The sequence below is a fragment of the Papilio polytes genome, unplaced genomic scaffold (genome assembly GCF_000836215.1).
Source record: "Papilio polytes unplaced genomic scaffold, Ppol_1.0 DF824135.1, whole genome shotgun sequence".
In the NCBI taxonomy this organism is placed as follows: Eukaryota; Metazoa; Arthropoda; class Insecta; order Lepidoptera; family Papilionidae; genus Papilio; species Papilio polytes.
This window is the reverse complement of record NW_013525069.1, coordinates 770,204-787,427: the sequence shown is the minus strand read 5'-3', so window position 1 is coordinate 787,427 and position 17,224 is coordinate 770,204. Positions and strand designations below refer to the sequence as shown.

Sequence of the window (17,224 nt, the reverse complement as noted above, 5' to 3'; positions counted from 1 at the left end):
TACAAGTACTTAACGTTCTGATTCAACATACACTCGGATAACGACATGAAAGTTGTTGCTTAAATTATTTTCTTAAATTCTACTTTCTATTTAACATATAAGGAAAGTCGATGCTATAAATTATTAAATAGATTACGTACATTAATTAGTGGAATACAGATAACAATATAATAAAATGTCAGTTTATCTACTAATTAAAAATTATATTTCTTTAGAATTGTTAGCTTTATGCTACAAATAAATTTAATGTATACCATCGATGTATCGTCATATCTAAGGTTCCAATTAGTAATCATTAATATTAAACCTTGTTTTTACTTCTTTTATCAATTATTATCATTGAAATTAAAAATTCAATTTAATAACAAATCACTATAACATGGAAGTAACACGTACATATACTGAGATCACGTGATACAAAGTCAGAGAATGTCCAATGACTACGCAGTACGCAGAACAGTATAATTAAATAATTAACTTTGCCTTAAACGTTTAAGACGTGCCCTTAGTTTTCCAAGGACAATTCATTTGCTCGCTACGTTGTTTGTATTCACGGTGACTCAGCTTTATTAGCATTTATCTTATGTAACACGAGATTCTCTTTCATGTCATTTTGCTTATACGATTTAATTAAAATTTTAGATTAATATATAATGACTTGCTTTTAACAGATTTATTAAAATTCGTTTCAAGGTTACTTTTAGCAGCGTTCAATGAGTATAAGAGAACATAAATATGTCCCTAAAATTTATCGTCTATTCCACGTCGTATTACTCTTTGTAACATTTGTATAATTAAAACATTCTACAACATGTAGCTTCAAACAAACCATATTTCATTCTCATCAAATAAACAACAAAGCAAATAATTTCACAATTAAATTAGTATTTACGACGAGACTACAAACAGCCATGAGCCGTGGCTTATCGTGAAAGTGGTACTGATCAGATAATTTGACTGCCAACAAACGTTCGCAAAGGGTGTATTTCAAACAAAGGGCGTAGTCGTTCCACAATAGATATTACTAAAGTAATAAAACAATTGAAGTGCTCGTATTTCTATACGATTACGTAAGTGAATTTGTTTTATTAAAGAAAAATTCAACCTTTTGATCTTTAAAATAAATACAAAGACAGTCTCACGACCTCATTATTCAAGTAGTTTCCGCTCTTACAGTGTTTATTTCTTTTGTATTATTTAAAATATGCTGTATCATTGTTGGACATAGAAATTTCTCATTACTTGTGCATAAATGTAGTTAGACAGAGTTTATATTTATTTAAAAGTAAAATAATTTGGGACTCTTTACATATTGACTTACAATATTTTTGTTGTTTAAACACCAAAGTTGGTTGAAAGATGACAGTGAAAACCTTTCTTTAAGTGCAAAGTTCCTAGCCTATCATATACCATGTACCGGCTTAGAAAGGAGTGTTACAGTATTGCCTAACACAATAAACAATCTGTAGTTTCGATTGTATCGTCTAGAGAGGTCGTTGCAGCGAGCCACCAGGAAGCTATTAGACGTGGCACACATTCGCCCCCGGTCCCTCATTCAATTTCCTGGCCGCTCCCTTCGATGAAGCGCACTCCGATGCAACTACTGATAGGGGACATACCAAACAACAAAACGTAATACACCTTGTTGTCTTATAATTTCAATATTGATCACTTGTGCAATGTTCAACAGTGCAGGGGTTACCAGGTGTTACAAAATTTAATCAAACTCCACCTTTATCAAATACTAGCTGTTGCTCTCGACTTCCTTGACGTGGGATTAAAAAATATGGCCTATCTTATTCACTGATAACGTAGCATTATACTGGCGAAAAAAAATTGATATCGGTCAAGTAGTTTTAATGTTATTTCAATACTTAAAAAAAACCAAAAATATTAATGTTTCCTTTTTATTTGCAGATTTTTAACTAAACCAAACAATTTATCTTCTTAACCATACACACATACTTATATCTGGCAATGGTGATACAAAAATCAAAATTTCCGTCTAAGCCAAGGTCCGAAGAAAATACGTATCTCTTATACTACAACAATCAGTCGTTAAGTTTACAGAATACCACAATCAATCAGACATACAATTTATATGGAGTAAATTCATGACACTTAATAAGTACGTTATGGCTTTCAACATTCAACTAATAAGGAAGTATTTTAGGTTGAATCTCTTTAAGATAGTCACCGCATGAATATTCAAGAAACAGGCTCAGGTATCTCCCATATTATCGTGTGTTAATTAACCGAGGGACAGTATCATTAAATCTTATGGACCAAGACGTTGATAATATTTCGTTTTAATAAAACATTTAAGTAATAAATATGCAGCTATCTTACAAGAGATTATTTTAAAATAATTAAAGTTATAATGTAGACACAAAAGCTGCAGTTAGCTGCTAGAGCGAGTTGGCGGCGTATTGTGGACGCCCTCTGCCCCACTCTGGGGACATAGGACAAGAAGAGAAGAGAGCTGCAGTTCATGATCTTGGTTAAGCCACAATTTCATGGCATCGCGGCCTTTTATAATAGAATGGCACTTTTTACTTTTTTAATCCGTACCCAGATATGAAAATACAAATGCGGTATTTGGCTGTTACGAGATAAAAAACGTGGCTTAAAGAGCCATAATATTACGACAACTGAAAGAAAACTAAAACGTGATAGCCAAATCAACATACTAACGTCCATATTTGTACTGCAAATAGCAAAGAAGCAAGCATCAGCAGATGTATCAAATGTCGACGGTTGTATCCAGATCACTTTAGGGGGATTAATTTGCTCCCTAATTACGAGGGGCGGCTACTTCAATAATAAAACGTTTTGCTTGTTAATAAACATCAAGTAGACAAGTATTTTGCTTAAGCAATATTAATGCCCATTTTAATCAAAGTCGGCAAGGAATTTCCGGTTTACGTTACTCGGGATTCTCGGAGGCCTTCTAACGATCCGGTATCAAATTTAATACCAAAATACCTCATTTTCCTCGATATTATTTAATTGCCAAAATACTTTAGATATATAATATCGAGTAATAATAAAATATCGATATGTTTATTCTGAATAAAAAAAACAATCACATTAAACTACAAGTACGTATTAAACGCAGAACAATTCTACACATCGTTAGCGATACCTATATTGAAATACAATTTCATAGTAATGCAAACGAAGACAATACGATTGTTACTGTGTCAACACAAAATTAAACAAACCGAAGCTACAAACATCGACTCAGGCACATTCGTGACACAGATCATATTTCAGCTGAACAAACTTTCTTTTATTTAACTATAAAAACGATCAGCAGAAACATTCGCCGAGTTACAATAAAACATCTATGTAAGCAGCTCAAAGTTTTAAGATCGATAAAACTACTGCATATATTATTAAAGAAGGAAAGATTCATATGTGTACCAACATTTTATAACAAAACATTTTATATCATAACAAATATAATGATATCGCTATTATTCTTTTCGTATTACAGTTGGATTTTCGAAACAAGAAATTCAATTACGACATCGCAATTATTGTATATATGATACAATTTGTTATAGCTATCTATATCATTATTAAACGATTTACCAAGTCTTTATAATTTATATTTCATAAAACAATTTACACGTTTAGTGAATTTACTAAGTTTCGATAATCCTTTCACTTACGATTGAGCCAATCCATTCATGTACTATATAATTTTACATTCAACTCGGTTGTTTCTGGCAATAAATCCTCGTAGGAACTCTATACGTATAGAGAGCACAAGTCTAGTGTACTCTAGTCTAGCTCTAGACAATGCACTAAGCGCATCCATCACACTGCACGAGATAGATGCAAGCTCACGTCTTCTAATAAACGACTAGCGAAAACGTAAAGTGGAAACATAAATACGGTACTTTGTAATCCAGTGCAAAGCCGTTCCATGTGTTTGTATTCCCGTAGAGTTTAACATTATTTTTTTATTTACATTTTGGCAGTGCAATCCATTTTACAGTGGCTAAAATCTCCTTTTATACATTTCGTTTATGGAAATAGAAAAGGTTCAAAAATTATCAATTAACAATTCTCCAAAAACATATCAATATACAGAATAAAATAATTTACATAAGTTTTAATGCATTGAGCATGAATAATAAAAAAAATCTTAGTATTAATATTCAAACGCATACTTTTATGGATTTAAATATTTAAAGTTAAAACGAATAGTATAAGATTAGAATTAAAATATCTACAGAATACTTAATAGCTGTTATTTTCATCCAATTTAATGCTTATTAGCATATTGTAATCTTAATTAGTGGACGGGTTTGCGGTTGCTGTAGCGGTCGAGAGGTTAAAATTAGATTTAAGTAATTAAAACGATGAGTCACTTTTATTCACGATAAGATTTTGAATTATACATTCATACCACAAGAACTTACAAAAAATGTAGTAAATAGTCTTGACAACTAGTTTTAAAACCGACTTCCAAAAGAAGGAGGTTCTCAATTCGTTGTGTTTTTTTCTTAAATCTACTTCTTATACCTATCGCTGATATAAAAGTAAATTTCACTTATTTGATTGATAAGAATAAAATATACAATATATTCTACACAAAGAACATACAAAATATGTAAAGCGTCATTGGCTTACATAATAAAAGGGGCTCGATTGAACATTGTCTCGGTTCTCGTGTCTAACCCAAGCCTTTATCAATGTCACGCCCCACCCTCTGCCACCCCTACGTAGGGGTACGACGGACAGTGGAGCAAGCCGGCTCAAACAAACTTAACTCGTTTAAATTTTGCGGCAACGTAACAGTGGAGTTGCGTGCGATGACGGCAAACTTCGGAAACTCGCTTTAAAACTTTTCTTGCCCTTCGAATAATTAAGTTTTTCAAATTATGTGCATTTAAAACAAATTCAAAATGGTACTTGTGAATTACACCAAATAAAGAAATACAGTTACGGTCACGGGTTGTTAATTTTGTTTATACTAAAAAAATAAACAGTTTCATTACAGTCATAATCTTTTTACTTAAATATATTCAACAACAAACAAAAAAGTAAAGCATTTCAATTTTGATTAAATCATAAAATATTTCAAAAGAATATTTCTCTTTATTCAGGATTAATTTACAAATTCCATTGTCGTCAACAGTATGACTATAAGCATTTTTCAGAAATTCTATTAACGTTTATATCGAAAAATAATTTCTTGATATAAGAAATAAGAAGGTCAAGGAATTAAAACGATCGTTATTTTTACACCCAGTCTCTGAAATGGGCAAAATATTTTGTAATAAAATATTGACAAAGAAAAGTCTTGTAACAACCAAAAATATCACAGCGCAAACTTGCAAAGTAAATAACAAGAGAAACAAGAAAGTTATTAAAAACAGAAAGTTATAAAAAAGTCAAATAGTCATCAATCATGGCGGTATCTGGGAGCGTTGGATGTGGCCAGGATAACCGAAAATAACTTGACACTACAGCGGGCACCTGCCTCCTAAATATGTATATAGTAAAGGGGAGGCGGGTGTAGCGTGGGCGCGGAAAATCAATATAGCTGGCGACGAGCGGGGGTCGGCGTACGGGGGGGACATCAAAACAGCTCCCTCGCCAGCTCAGCCTCAAACCATCGCGCCCCGGGCTACCCGTCTCCCGGGGAAACCCTCCCCCTTGTTTGGCAGACATCGTCCTTGATCTACCCACTTCGCCCGGGCAACTTTAGATAAACAGTGTACCGTCCGTCGCACCGAGAATTAGGTCGATTATGCGTTTTGTTACTTTGTTATTACGCCTCACACTCGTCAACACCTGCGCAAACATTGTTGAAAGACTTACTCGAATAGTATTGGAATAGCGTTAAGTTTAACATAACGTTACTCTACAATGTTGTTTTAGGATTTAACTTTAGCGTTGGCAACGATTTACTTTTTTCTGTTACCCAAACTAATAACAACAGTTTTTAGTTTAAACTATGTTAAACCGTATTAAAACATATTTTACACTAAGTTATAACTTGAAATAGGGATAAGAGTCTGTAAGAACACACAGGCTAGTCACTTTGTTTTTTTAATTCTACGCGGACGGATTCCTAGTCGAAAACTAGTGAATGATATTTAGAAAATTTGTTACTTCATCGTTATGAAGTATCGTAATATGAAAATGAAACACTTAAAATGGATGAAGTAAATGATTATCAAGATGAATGTACAAATGTTATCTAAAAGGCATTACAATTGTCCCGTTTGTGTTTGTAAACAATTTTACGAGAAAAGTTTAATCTCGCGACATAAATCCCCAAAGACATAAAACGTAACTTAGTCACGGTCGGATCTAATAAAATATGCATACGATAAAGTCTGTCGATGTGTGAGTACGTGTGTATGTTGTGATGTATAGAATTTTAATGTGGTTTTATTACTTTGCGTTCATTCATAGAAATCAATAAGAATGAGGAAGTTATTAAAAACGACTACGATCGGTAATTAATTTAACAAAGGCGGTTTCCTTAAATTTTAATTACATTTTTATACAAAGGATGGTTTTCACGTGCGACTTTGTGAATGGGGGTGAATTTTCAAAAAACGGAAACATGATTACAACCAAAGTTATAAATTTTCCCTCCCTACTTTAGACATATTAGGACATTAACTTATGTTATGTTTATATCCATAAATGATAAGCATGTAAGGCCTTCGGACACAAGATTTAAAGTAATCAAGGCTGCATTGAGTTCTCACGTTAATTTCCTAGTTCGCAAAAAATCAATACCAACTACGCTGACTGTGTTACAAACAAATATGGAGATTTTGTATTAAAAACCACCTACGTACAAATAATAAAAACTAAAAAAAGACAAAAAAAAACTTTATATAATATAGGATTACTATTTATTATTTATATTCGACTGTTAGTGACTTGGACATTTTGTTTTCTCATTGTTTAGAGAGATACAATTGTTTTTGCACGCCTGTAAAAACCCACGTTTACGTACGTTAGTTTATAAGTAAGGAAATTTAAGCTCATTGATTTATATTAGTCATTTCAAAAGCATCGGTCAGATCTCAAGAGAGGAAATAATAATTGTTTTGATCATGAATCATCGTACAAATTAAGACAAGACTGAGCATGAGCCGCGTGTGGGAGTAAAATATACGAGCTATGCTTTAATGTTCCCGTTCCTAACGTGTATCTATTACATTTTATATTTTATAACAGTAACTTCGCAAATCATCAAATTTTAAACAACAGTTACCAGTATTTCAACACGAACTATCCAAAAGTGTTTGGCAGCGCCATCTATTGTCAAATAGCGTAATAATGTATAAATACTATAGTCACCTGGAATGGTTGAAGGTTGGCATAGTCCAGGAATTGTAGCGAGCGGTCATGCAAGAACTCGACAGGCTGACAGTCAGCTTGGAGTGTCACGTCCACAGCAAATAATGGACTGAACGTCTGGAAAATAAATAAATCAACATTAATTACACTGAACTCAAAATTCATTAGATTCTTTGAATATAAACCATTTTAAAAGTATAATATCTTCTTAAACGAAAGTTTGTAGATCAATGATATTATTAAAATACAGTTAATTTATTAATTGATATATGAAGCTACAGTATATATTTTCTTATTACAACATAAACAATCAATAATAGAAAATACATCAACGTGAATGTGTATTTCGTATACTCTCCGATAAATAAATTTTATTTGGCAAGTATAATAAACAAAAACATTCAACAACACGTTATCATTATTGCCTTACCGAGGTATTCACTATTCATAATAAACGATTATCGTGACATCTGTAATGGTTTTCATGACCTCACTACATCCTTTCTCGTAACAAGAGTGATTACTCTCCCTTGACCTTATTTTTATTCGACCATCCGTTGAGTAAACTTTTATAAATTACGCAGATATCTTACAGAAGATACGATACGACGTAAATTACGGCCAATTTATATTTACGTAACATGCGTTTAATTAAAGATAGGGCTACCACTTTATCCGATATGACTGAAATTCTTCGAATTTTCATACTTAACAGTTTTGGGGTTTAAACATTTTCTCACTAGATTTCTACATGTATACTGGTAGTAAAATAAAACTAAATCTATGGAGATGTAGACTTTCAGGATGCCTAGATAGAGTACTTAAGAAAATGTAGATAAATGAAATCACAACTATATTCCTCCTCACGAAATGAGCCTGGCCAATCGACCTCTTTCTACCCTCCAAATTTACTTCTACCAAATCAGTGTTGTCACTACAAAATATTCGAATAATCATTTGCTGTTGGTCTGAATATTAAATATTAAATAATGTAATTCTCGATATTAAAACTGGACTCTTACAGTAACCCTAGAAGAGTAACAGTTTACAATAAAAATGCTAAATTATTAAAACATAATAAAAACATTATTTTCGTATACCAGGAGATTTACAATAATCCAAGAGAAAGAGTAGGTAATGCTATCCGTAAACCGACGCAAATCTTTCCGTAACTCGTGAGAATTGTTCGTTTAATTACAACGGTTCTCTTTATGTAGCATTATTATAAAGTTTGTTGAATACCTAATGAGTTCGTGTTTAATTCTCTTGGAATTCTGATGAAATAATTTTTTCCCAGAAATTAAATCTCGCTGTATCATGCTAAGGTAATTCAAAGGAATAAATCCATTATCTATTTACAATACTTAAAATAACTATGCGTTTAGTTAATTTTATATCTTCAATACGTACATAATTACAATTTAGAACCAATTTTTAGAAGCCTCAATTAAATTAACTAACAAAATAAATTAGCAAAACCTAACAAACTAAAGAGGTAGGTGATTTTATCTCTCTCTAACTGCTGTTACCGGAACATTTGTACAATTTACTATGCGTTACAGTTGTTCCTATCATATACATCAATACAGCTTATATGCAGCTTCATTTAGTGACAAACAGTACACAGTATAGCTTTGGCTTTAGGTTTAGATTTAGTTTTGTAATTGTGACCGAGTGTAATATTAGGTTCATGTTTTTTTTTCTTCTACTATTTAGTAAAACTGCGTGTTTTGTTTTTAGGAATCATTGAAAACCGGCGCTTAGGTGTACACTGAGCACATGTCCGAATGAATTCCTTTTCATGTTTTGAATAAACTGATTTCTTTCTTTCTTACATCAGTATTGATGGCAACATATTGCTTGTACATTTACGTCAACAGACATCCATCACAAAAGCATCAGTATGCAGTTCGTTGTGCAAGTTGAATAACACCTAAAGTCACCTTACACCTATACTGACAATCTGATGCACACAAACACGCACCGACGATCCGCATCGCTCATTCCAAGAACTAAGGAATATGTAAACATAAATGAATCACATTCTACAAAAGGATTATATAACTCTGTTATATTTCCACTTTACAATGTATACTTCTTACTATCCTTATAATGTAATCTATCTTTTAGATAAAAAGTCATATTACTTTACTAGCTCAATTGTCATTGATTTGAATAAACAATTATTAATTACTTTAAGCTTTTCGAAGAAGATATTTTGTGTTCAAATTAAACAATTAAATGTGATGTTTAAAAGTCAAGGGACATAGTTAATACAAATAACACATACAAATGTGTACGAAATTTCCAGAACTTATCTGCATATTGAGTAAACACACAAATAAGTAAAACGATCAAACCAATGCCCTCTAGCGGCAAGAAGCACAATCTCTTAACCGTTTATAAGCAAGGGTAAAAATTATTCAAAAATTCGTTCGTATTTTAATATTTACAATAATGAACCAGATTAAATAAATTGTTTTTATGATTCTCTATTAGATATTTTCAGACTGTCTGGAATTTAATTCTAACAATAATTTTATACAATAACATTAAATTGGCTCAGGCAGTGTATACCACTAAAAAGCTCGTTTTAATAAACACCTAACACAAAAGAATTATGATCACTCCGGTGTAAAATAAACAAAGTCAAACGTGACTTGTATAAATTGGCATCGAGCAGAGGTCGCCCCGACACGTGAATGAGGTAAATCATTTCATCACTACGGTACGTGCCTCATGATCTAAATGCAAATCATTTACATTCCTTATACATTTACTTAAATGGAGTTATAAATGCTCACGCTATACAAACTGACTGCCACAATTAGGCCCTGTCCCACCACTGGCTGATAACAATCCAACGTGTCAGAGATGTGATGGAAATATCGGATTTTGTTCCCTTATCTGACAGTGGCGTCATTTTTAAGCTATCCGAGCCTCTATCAGCCAGTAGGGGAACAGGCCTTTAAAGTCCTAAAGTTATATACATATTGTCGATTTAGTATGAGAACTCTATACATACTAAGTAATTACCTTAGTGGATATTTAACTGCTAAATACAACAGTTAATCTTAACAACCTTTTATGTAACGTTAACTTTTATCACGTTTACGGGTAATTTTTGGTTATTTTAATAACTTTTCTAATAGTCCTTTTAAAACACATTTTTAATCAACAATATGAAACAGTATTAATAAATATTATTTTAAAAAACCATAAACAAAATCCCTATTTTATAACAGAGCGATGTAAATAGTATAGAATCTCGATGTTTGTTCGCGTCATTCGTCTGTGTATTTCAAAGTCAAAACAGCAGTTGTTTATTCACTTAAATCGGTATACGGGCTCAGAACGATGTCAGGGAGCCTTTGGTATTTTTCCTATGATAATGCATACATGAGCAACGATCGTCTTGCATAATTCTTTTATTCATGAATTCTATAGTCAAAAAAATCTATAACCTAAAAACTTAACAATAAAATTTACTTTCAAATTTACGTACAAATAAGGATCAATTACATTTTTCTCATTTTCTGTTAGAAATTTGCATAAGGGTAATTACAGTCCCCTTAGTTTTGTGACCGGAATCTCTACCAACAGATTTCTCAACAAGAAAATTAGTCATCATGATTAGCAAGGAGGTTTATTAAAATAAAAACATGACTGAACATTTCAAGCATTAGGTAGAAACCGACACATCAGTATTTAAATCTTATTTAATTAAATGGTTTACTAAGGGGTTTATTAAAAATTAAACGACTCTTCAAATTTCAGCCAGTTCCTTAGACTGATTGTAATTTCCAAAGGGATTTTTGGACCGACTTAGGTAAAGTTTCAGAATGATAAATAAGTCATCTTTTCATATAATTGAACTCTTTATCCAAAATTGCAAAGCGTTGTATTTCAGATTTACTAAAATGTCTAATTTTTCCTGACTGTAAATGAGACAACCATTATAAAGCAAAGAACTCGAATTTGTAACTGCAAGCGCCATCTACCGAACACTCTCGTGAATAATATCCTTTTCACTTGGTGTCTGCTGCACCCGCAAGAGGGCATCTTTTCGAAAATAATTTTAGTACTAAAATTAATAAACATACACGTCCTATGTTGTTTTTTTTTTATTTTAAACAGGTTAGGGTACAAAAAAATTAATATGTGCAAAACACTTTACTGGCAAAAGAATTTAAAATTTACTTACCAAAGCCGGCCATTTCACTTCTTCGTTTTCATATTTTTTAGGAGCCCACACTAAAGTTCTTTCCACTAAAAACACTCTAAAAGTTCTTCTCGAATGGACCGCTACCCACTCACGACGTTGCCAGTCGACACCATCATATTCCACTAACACCTGGAAAAATAAAATTGTGTTGTTAATTCACAATTTTATGTCAAAGTACAAAATATTAGCAGAAAAATGATTTCACGCCATCTATCGTATAAAGGAAGAACCATTACTGCAAACATTCATTGGACAAGTATTGGTTCATATTTTACACGTTGAGACCATAGATAGCAGCACTAATATCAGAACTGTTCGAATTTGCCTTTGTTTGCCGCAAAACCCCTCCCATAATATTTGCTGGATTCTCGCGCCTAAAGTGTTGAAGAGAGATGCAAGAGTAAAATAGAGACGGCAATAACAACAAATCAGCTTTTTTAAGGAAGTAAGGAACGATGCGTGGCATAATATGGAACATATTTTCACGCAAAAAAATGTAATCTTTGAAGCCGCATTTGGATTTCTTATGGTAGACAAGCTACATATTGACTAATAGAAAATTTCGGCTACTAAAAATTATTTTATGACTTAATTTCTCCAATTGTGAGTTCTAATATAAAATTCCTATTGCATTAATTCTATTATTATTAACTGGTGATTTATAAACAATGTAAACGGCATCGGAGGCTTAATGACCTGTGCATTATCTCGTTTTATGAAGTTGTTGCGTACAAGATACGAGTGTTCAACGATATTTATGTGTACATACTTGTAAGGTACATAAATACATTACTATATGATGTTTATATCGTGCGCGTCATATGACATTGTGTTTGACCGTGATAGTTGTGTTATACCTGTTTTGTTCTTATTGTTTTGCCAATTAACTCTTGTTGACAAGAATTACGTTCACTAAGTACAGAAAAAATTTTCTGAATTTCAAGTAAAGAATCAGAGGAACTGGGATAACAAATTAAAACATTATGGTAAATGTATTTAAAAAGGAAGAGTCATTTTAATTGTTTGAAACAATAAAATTTGTAGAATCATTTGCATTCATATCGAAGCTTTAATTTCAGAATCTGGGAAAAAAATAGTTTTGCAAAAACACGTAGTACTTATTTAAACTGAGTCACGTCCATATGTTTCGCTACGGTTGTATGAAACTGCCGAGAAAACTTCCAGCTTTTTAGGTCATCTAAGAGCAGCGAACACTTAAGACAACACGTGAAACTCCGCTTAGCGACCTTCCCTGCGCTTTCATCTATATTTAAATTCATACTATTGTTTTGACAACAATATCTTGTACAAGATCTAAGCGAATGAAAAATAATTGCTGTGACGATTTCTTGTCAATTAAATTGAAATTAAATTAAATATAGCCTATGTTGCTCACTGACGTAGGTTTTGATGGTGAAAGAATTTTCGAATCGGCCCAGTAGTTTTTGAGTTATTTCAATACATACAAAAAACAAATATTTCCTCTTTATAACATTAGTATAGGTTTATACCACGTTTTTGACACAAAAATGCTAAAACTTCTGTACACAACGACTCTGATCCAAAGAGAATAGCTTAAATCTTATAAGAATACAGTTCTTCAATAACTAAATATATCTAAATTTAAAGTCCACAACGCTCGAACTCGCAGTAATAAACAATCTGAACATCAATATCATGTTAAACATTGGTTGGTAGGAGTTTTGGTGGCCTAGTTACAGTCGAAGCCCTACCGACGCGAGCTGCGACCTTGTCACACTATCTGTGGGCATAATTACATCCAACGCATCGGCACACGCCACGCGCACTGTTTACACAAGCGTCTTGTTTGTGTGATAGTGGAAATATTTATTCCATTGATAACACCGATTGTGTGATAGTATTATTGAGTCAATGCTGCGCAGATGTCCGATACTGTGGACAAAAACAAAGTAATGTCATCCCGCTCACTCTCTCTCAAGAAAACAGAGAGAACAGATAACAATATTTATATCAACATAATAAATATAAGGTTACATAGATTACATAGATATTGGTTTTAGTCTATTCTGAATTATTTTATACAAAAAAAACATACAAACGAATTGAGTACCACCTTCTTTTGGGAGGTCGGTCAAAAATAATAAGCAAAGAAAACGAATACTTAAAAGAGAGAAACATTCAATTTTGAGGCCATTATAATTCTGATTTAAATCCCCGATTCACAAGTGCAAATCTAAAAATTATTTCAAAAATAAAAACAAAAATTAGTACACATTATTTGTAGTAGATCTTATCATTGAGTAAACTAGAAGAATAACAAGTTTCTCCAAACATAGACTACAAAATACCAGTGAAAATGAGTTTTTGTTTTATCTTTTGTTTTCGTTGTAGCTTTCTATTGTAGGAAGTTTTTGTTGAGTAAAACGTATAATTAGCATGCTAGTTGATACAAAGCACAAAATGGGCCCTATTTGTGTTGAACTATTTAATAACTGATTTACTAAATTACTTTGTTATCCAAAAAGTGGGTAATCCATTTCTCAAGGTTTTTTAGGCAATGCGGTACTCATATACTACTACTACACCTTGTTTATAGTTTCATCAAAAACGGAATTGCTCTTAACTATACACAGTAGTATTGTTCAGTCGTCATAACTCATCTTTAATCAAAACATCTATAAACATTTTACAAACCTAACATTATTTCATACCTGTGACGAGTTCGCAAAACCGTATAAATAGAAACGTATAAATAGTGAAGATCTGCTGTGCTGTGGATTTGTTTATTAGTTACATCCAGCGCACTTCGGATCGCGGGAATCTCGCTTTATAAATAGCAGTGAGTACTTATTCAAGGTTGCATATCTGGGACGCACATTAAAGATTATAACTGTAACTCTGGTACTCTTCGTTTAACACTTTCTATTGTGTACACGATACGTTACCAATATATTTTAGCTTTTTCATACTAGTGAATAAAACCACAAAACTAAGACACTTGTAAGGATTACAACGAAATATGAATATTTTCCATTGTCATGTCAAATGTCACGATATTCTTTAGATAAATATAGAAAACTAGCTTTCGTCCGCGACTCCGTCCGCGTAGAATTAAAAGAAAAAAACAGAAGTGAGTAGCCTATGTTATCTTCCAGATTATCTTCTACGTCTATGTCAAATTTCATCGAGATCTATTCAGCCGTTTAACCTACAAACTCTAACGAACATCCATCCATCTATACATTCGCATTTATAATATTAGTAAGATAGTTACGTCATTTTCTTAATGATGAGTACTTATCATTCTTATATTTAAATAACGACCTATTACGCAAACTGTGATAATTTTTAATTACATAGAGAAAGCGTAAAGTGAAAGCGGGGCAATAGTACGCCTACAAAGGTCCGAATAGACGATACTTAATAAGACCAAATGTTAGAAACGTTTCGAAACTAAGGGCCACTACGACAGTCTTACGTAACTGCTATAGTTACTCTCGGTTACCGTAATTGTGTTGGTAGATCTGCGACGTTAACCGCAACTAAATGCTAGTTCCAAGTTAAGTGTTACTCGGCTATAATCCATTAAAAGTAATGCCTTTTCAGATTGGATTGTCGGATTCAAATCAATCTATTTACCGTACAATTTAATCCTTGTAAACTTAAGATGATATATAGGTACTGTACTATTAAGTAAATGTTACAGCTTTTTTAAATCATTCATAATTTAGATAGCTATGAAATCAGAATTTGGACATAAGACATGTTGACGCGACAATTGATATGCAGCATGTGTCTGACACTGTCAAGAGTAGTTTTCAAATTAACAAATGAAATGAGTAAGAGCAATTATGTTATTAGATGATAGAACCATACTATTGTAGTGATACGTATTCACTGAACAAATACATAATATTTATGTAGGTAACATTTTAAGTAGATGTTTAAGATGGATATGTAGATAAGAATTATAAATAGATGGAAAAATGGAAAGTAATAATCGATCCACTTAATGTTCAGAGATATCACATAACAATAACGATAGATCTGTCTAAAAATTACGAATAAAATACTGTGGATTTGATATATGTAGTCGTTTTGATGTCTAGTAATAATGTTAGGCATCTCTATCATTAAATTAATAATAACTGTCATAACATTGAACATTTCTTCTTAAAACCGAGGTCAGGCTATGTAGAATTTTTTGTCGGCATCGTTCGCACAATAAACCCTATTGAGAGGCACGGATCTCGGGAGAAAAAAGGGACGGCCGTAAAATGGGAGTTCTGATATATACCTATAAAACATAATTTATACCTACGTAGGTAGCTCAGCCGCGTTAGGCGAAGGGTTGCAAGATCCCGAGGCAGCCTGATTAACGACTGGAACCTGAACATGTGTGTGTGTGTGTGTAGTTCTAACAAATGGGATAGACTATTTTATATGTTTAATTAAAGAGTCATCATTAAGCCGCACCGCATAATTTTAATCAAAGATAATGACAAACGACCAGCAGGTCACCTAATGTGGCGTCCAACGCGACACATCTAAATCGCTAATTAGAAGTGTTGTGATTGCCTTATTTCGAAGCTATTGTAGAAAAACGGTATACGCAAGGAAAACATATTCGTTTAAGAAAAAGAAAAGCAATACATCACAATAATAGTTAAATTGTATTTAAGCAACGCGATGGATTTGTTGACAAAAAAAAAACAAAGAAAAGCAGTTTGTCTATGGCATTTAGAAATTGAAAATAGCGCATCAGTTTTCCCGCCTAAAACGAGTCTAGGTATAGCTGTCAAAGACATCGCGCGTCCGCGTCGCTTCGTCGTGAGCTCGCACCGCGCATTTCCAGCGGGGTTCAGTGGGTCAATGAACGCGGCGCGCGGCGGTGGCGGGCGGACCTGTCGCGCGATCGGTTGCACAACATGCCCACAAACCTTGCCTCGCACCCGCCTTAATGCCATGCCCTCCCATTGTGAAATATACAATACAAACCCCTTGGGTTGTTTTGCCCATAATTAAAGATATTGAAAATTTTGAAGTATGTATATTAGAAACTAGAGAAGTAAGCATTAGAGCATCGGAACTTAGCTCACAGCGCGTTATCCTGACCTGTGATTTGCTGGTCGTGGTAGTTCCTTAGTTACGGTGTTTAATGTGCCAGATAATCGATATTTAATTTCAACACGATTTCAATCCTTTGTAAATAGTTAATGCACAATAACTCTGGTAAATTCCTTTGAATAATATTTATATTTTTATTTTTAATGTACATTTTAGGATCGTACGACTACACGACAATCTGGTTTCTTCATACTGGTTTTTCAAGTTTGAGTCAGTTGATAAAAGGTGATTGCATACAAAAACTATATCCACATTTATTCACAACAAAAGATGACTTGTCGTGAGTTACAAATATTTTTTTACAATGTACTACTAAAAACTTTCATTTTCTTGACTGTCAAATAATTCAAGTAGCATCTAATTGTTACATAAGTTGCGATCAAAAACATAATTTAATGATTCTTTGCTGTAGATTATTTATTATAATAATTACATTTTCGAAATGGTTGTTACAGTGTTCATAGACAGTTCTATTTTTGACCGACTTCCCAAAAGAAGGAGGTATTCAATTCGACGGTATATTTTTTTTTTTTTTTATTTTTTTTTTTT

At 32.8% G+C, this 17,224-nt stretch overlaps 1 protein-coding gene across 1 annotated transcript in view; it reads right to left on the bottom strand.

Moving 5' to 3' along the window:
- The window catches only part of LOC106099342 (probable JmjC domain-containing histone demethylation protein 2C), a 99,652-nt gene that overhangs the window by 62,185 nt on the left and 20,243 nt on the right, over positions 1–17,224 (bottom strand). The window contains exons 2-3 of the mRNA XM_013277864.1: positions 11,546–11,695; positions 7,342–7,458 (exon numbers count right to left, since the gene is read on the bottom strand). Coding sequence (XP_013133318.1) covers positions 7,342–7,458; positions 11,546–11,695 — 267 coding nt within the window. The remainder of the gene's footprint in view (positions 1–7,341; positions 7,459–11,545; positions 11,696–17,224) is intronic.